This window comes from Chinchilla lanigera, unplaced genomic scaffold (assembly GCF_000276665.1).
Source record: "Chinchilla lanigera isolate Chin_1 unplaced genomic scaffold, ChiLan1.0 scaffold00022, whole genome shotgun sequence".
NCBI classification, from domain to species: Eukaryota; Metazoa; Chordata; class Mammalia; order Rodentia; family Chinchillidae; genus Chinchilla; species Chinchilla lanigera.
In genome coordinates, this window is record NW_004955423.1 from 1,479,829 (window position 1) to 1,483,612 (window position 3,784).

Consider the following 3,784-nt stretch of genomic DNA (forward strand, 5'->3'; position numbering starts at 1 on the left):
AAAACAAAAAAAACCACAAACAAATAAATAAATATAAAAATAAAATTAAAAAGTTGAACTCCTACTGGGTGATATCAGATAAACTGACAGCTTCAAAAGATGAAGCATCCTGTCAAAAGCATCATGACAATAAAAGCAGGCATGGTAGCACATGCCTATAATCCCAGCTCGGGAGGATGAGGCAGGATTGTTGCAAATTCAGGACCCTGCAGAACAAAGTGAGCTCAAGGCCAGCCTAAACTGCATAGTAAGACTCTGTCTCAAAAAGACAAAAAATTAAAAAATTACAAAAGCATCATAACAAAAAGAAAATTCTGTAGAGTTTGGGGAGTGGTTAGACACAGTCTTGTTACATGGTTCAGACTGGCCTTGAACCCACTATGTAAACCAGGCTGGCCTCAAACTCACAGCAATCCTCTTGTCTCAGGCTCCCAAGTGCTGGAATTACAGGTGTGTGCCACCACACCTAGCTTTTTCTTTTCTTTTTCTTTTTTACTAACTCATCAACTATTAGCAAAGCATTAGAGTGATAGAATCTGAATAATATAATAGGAATAATAAACATCTTTTTCAATAAAAAAGGCTTAAAGTAGTAGTATCTAGTTTATTACAAACTTTAAATAGCTATGATACAGCCAATGCTTTGCAATTACATTTTTCTACTCTCCAAGATGATTTTTCTATTCCTCATCTTTTATTTATTCTTTAAATTTCTGTCATTATACAACCATCTGAGCTTTTACCTAATAGTCTATGGAGAAATTAGAAACTACCAGACAACTTCAGTCACCTTCCTACTTCCCAATCTATAATACAACCAGCATCTCTCTTTTTTTTAGTACCAGGAATCAAACCCAGGGCGTCACACTTGCCAGGCAGGAGCTGTGCTGCTGAGCTACATCCCCAGCCCTATCTTCTCCACTTTTCCACTTCATTTCAACAGATAGGTATTTCTCCTCCTATCAAAAGCCACTCTCGCATTAAAGCTCTAGATCAATGGCTCTGAGCAGGACTTTTTTTTTTTTTTACACTGGGAATTGAACTCAGGACCTTGCACTTCCCAGGCAGGCACTTGTGCCGCTGAGCTGTATCTCCAGCCCTAGATCAGTGGCTCTGAAAGATTCACCATCACTGCCCTAGGCCCCTTCTTTCATTTCTCGAAGATACTGTAGTCTTTGATTAGTTCCATGCTCTCCTACGCCAGTCTCATCTTTTCCACTGGATTACTTCTACTGGCACATAAGTATCTCCTATCTAATTAAAAACCCACCACTCACTGCTCTCATCCTCTTCACCTGCCCCTCTATGTGTGCTTTCCTTCATAGTAACCCCTGAGTTTCAACAACATTCACCCTTTACACCTCCTGCTTTCTCCAATGTATTTCAGAACCCTTGAAAATAGTTTTTCCTCCTCTATCATTATTATTATTATTTTGAATCTGCCTATCCCTCACATGTAGGTAAAGCCCAGTTTCGACATGTAAATTGAGAAGAGCCTGACTGAGTAACATTTGATCTACCCAAATCTGGCTTGTATCTTTACTGCAAAATGCTGCTTTTTATCAAAGTCACTAATAAAAAAAGTATCCAAAGTAAACATTTCTCTCTCCTCTTAATCTACCTCTCACCAGCATCCTTGAACAGTTTAGTACACACATCTTTCTTGAAGAACTCTATGGTGTTCACGACACTAATATGGTTTCCTCCTATATCACTCATCCAGGCTCCTTTATTTCACCGCTTCCAAATTTAGGGTTCCTTCCCCTGACTTTGTGACAGGGTCTCACTATGTAGTTTAGGCTGGCCTTTAAATCACTATCAGGCTGCCTTCAAATTTGTGGTGATCCTCCTATTTCAGCCTCCTAAGTGCTGGGATTACAGGCATATACCACCATGCTTAGCTTCCAAATTTACAAATGGTATCAGGACACTATTCTGAGCCACACTCTTTTCTTTCTACTTTTTCTCCAAATAATTTCATTCATTCTTATGGTTTTATAAATCAGTTTCCAAATTTATACCATTTTCCCAACCTCTCCTCTTCTATGAGCTCCTGACTCACACATCTAACTGCCTACATCACAAATATATTCTCTCCATTCTGCTGTTACCATCTAGCCTTGCACAAGCAACCACTTCTCACCTAGAGAAAAAAGCAAATCTTTATTTTTCTCTTGTCTTCCATTCTTATCTCTACACCACCCATTCTACTCAGAGAATCCAAATAATTCTAAGATAATTAAACCTGCTTACAGGCCTTAAATAGGCATCATTCTTAAAAAAAAAAAAAAAACCAAAGTCCCCTACAAGACCTACAAGAGCCTATATGATCGAGCCCCTCTTCTGTGAATTTCTAGAATATCCGTCATGGCCTTTGTGCTTATTATTTCTGCAACCTGTGATACGTTTTTCCCGTTATTCTTCACAGGTTATTCTCATTCAAGTCTCAAATATTATCTTAAATAATCCTTCCTTAAGCCTCCCTTTTAAACTACAAAGTTCTCATCTCTATCAATCCTGCTTAAGTTTAAATAAAATAGCATGCTAGTTCCTAAATAGCATTAGCATGATCAGTAACTATTTTACTTACTTACCACCTGTCTTCCCCGCTAGACTGTAAATCTCCCCACTATAATCCCATGAGAGAAGAAAAGCTCTCTTGTCAATGTATCCCCTCTTAGATAATGAGGAATTTGATAAATGTGTGGAATGAATGAATGAATGAAAAGTAAATGAACAAGCAAATGAACAGATCAGTATTTAAAACAATATTTTTCATACTTTAAAAAAGAAATTATGGACAGGGCAAAAAAAAATTAAGGTAACTGCCACTTATACTTTCAAATACACTGAGACTCAACAACATGCATTTTTAGTTACAAATAAGCTAAAGAGAAAAACTAAGGCACAGATCAACTTTTACCTTGGATCACATATAGGTTTGGATGCCTTTCTGCCTTTAATTTTAAATTCATGGGATGTTCCTTCAGGTTCTTTCTCTGCTTTGAAAGCCACATTTGGTGGCACAGGAGGAACACGAATTCGCAACCCAAACAAATGCTTCTTCTTCTTTATTTCTTTCCCAGACATAAACCTAAATTTTTAAAAGAATTAACTAAAAGTTTAAAAACTCAACACATATACATGGGAGACCCTAACTCTTTTAACTTTCCCTGGTAAGCCTCTCAGTGTGGATGCCCATCTAATACTACAACAGCTCCTTCATTTCCCTTGCTTTCCTTGATTTTTATCTGCCCTAGAGCCAGTCCACTGCACAATACCTTGGGAGAAGGGATAAGATCAGAAAGGAAAAAAGGTACATTTCTACCTTTCTTTTTAAAACAAGACCATTAGCCAGGCATGGTGGAATGTAACTGTAATCCAGAGCTCCCTGAGTAATATAGTGAGATCCTGTCTCACTATGAAAAAAGGAAAAAGGGGACATGAAAAGGTGTGTTATATACATGAACCAACTCCCCATGATAAATATAATCATTATATACTCCAAACATGTACTAGTTAAAATGAAAATTTAAAAAAAAACAATAATAATTGGCTAGAGACATTGTTTAGCACCCCTGAAATCAATTAGTCCCAGGAAGAAAAACTGTCAGGTAGGCCAAGGATGGTGGCGCGCGTGTATAGTCCCAGCATTGAGAAGACCAAGTCAAGAGATCACTTGAGAGCCCAGGAGTTTGAAGCCAGTTTGGCAGAATAGTAAGACCCTGTCTCAAAAAAGAAGGAAAAATTTTTAAAAATCTAACTTCTTTTTTTTTTTTTTTTT

General features: G+C 37.4%; 1 protein-coding gene across 17 annotated transcripts in view; it reads right to left on the reverse strand.

The window, feature by feature from the left end:
* The window catches only part of Mtf2 (metal response element binding transcription factor 2), a 64,585-nt gene that overhangs the window by 10,331 nt on the left and 50,470 nt on the right, over positions 1–3,784 (reverse strand). For all 17 annotated transcript variants that reach the window (XM_005385030.2, XM_005385025.2, XM_005385023.2 and 14 more), the window contains one exon: positions 2,924–3,094. In XM_005385030.2, the coding sequence (XP_005385087.1) occupies positions 2,924–3,094 (171 nt within the window). The remainder of the gene's footprint in view (positions 1–2,923; positions 3,095–3,784) is intronic.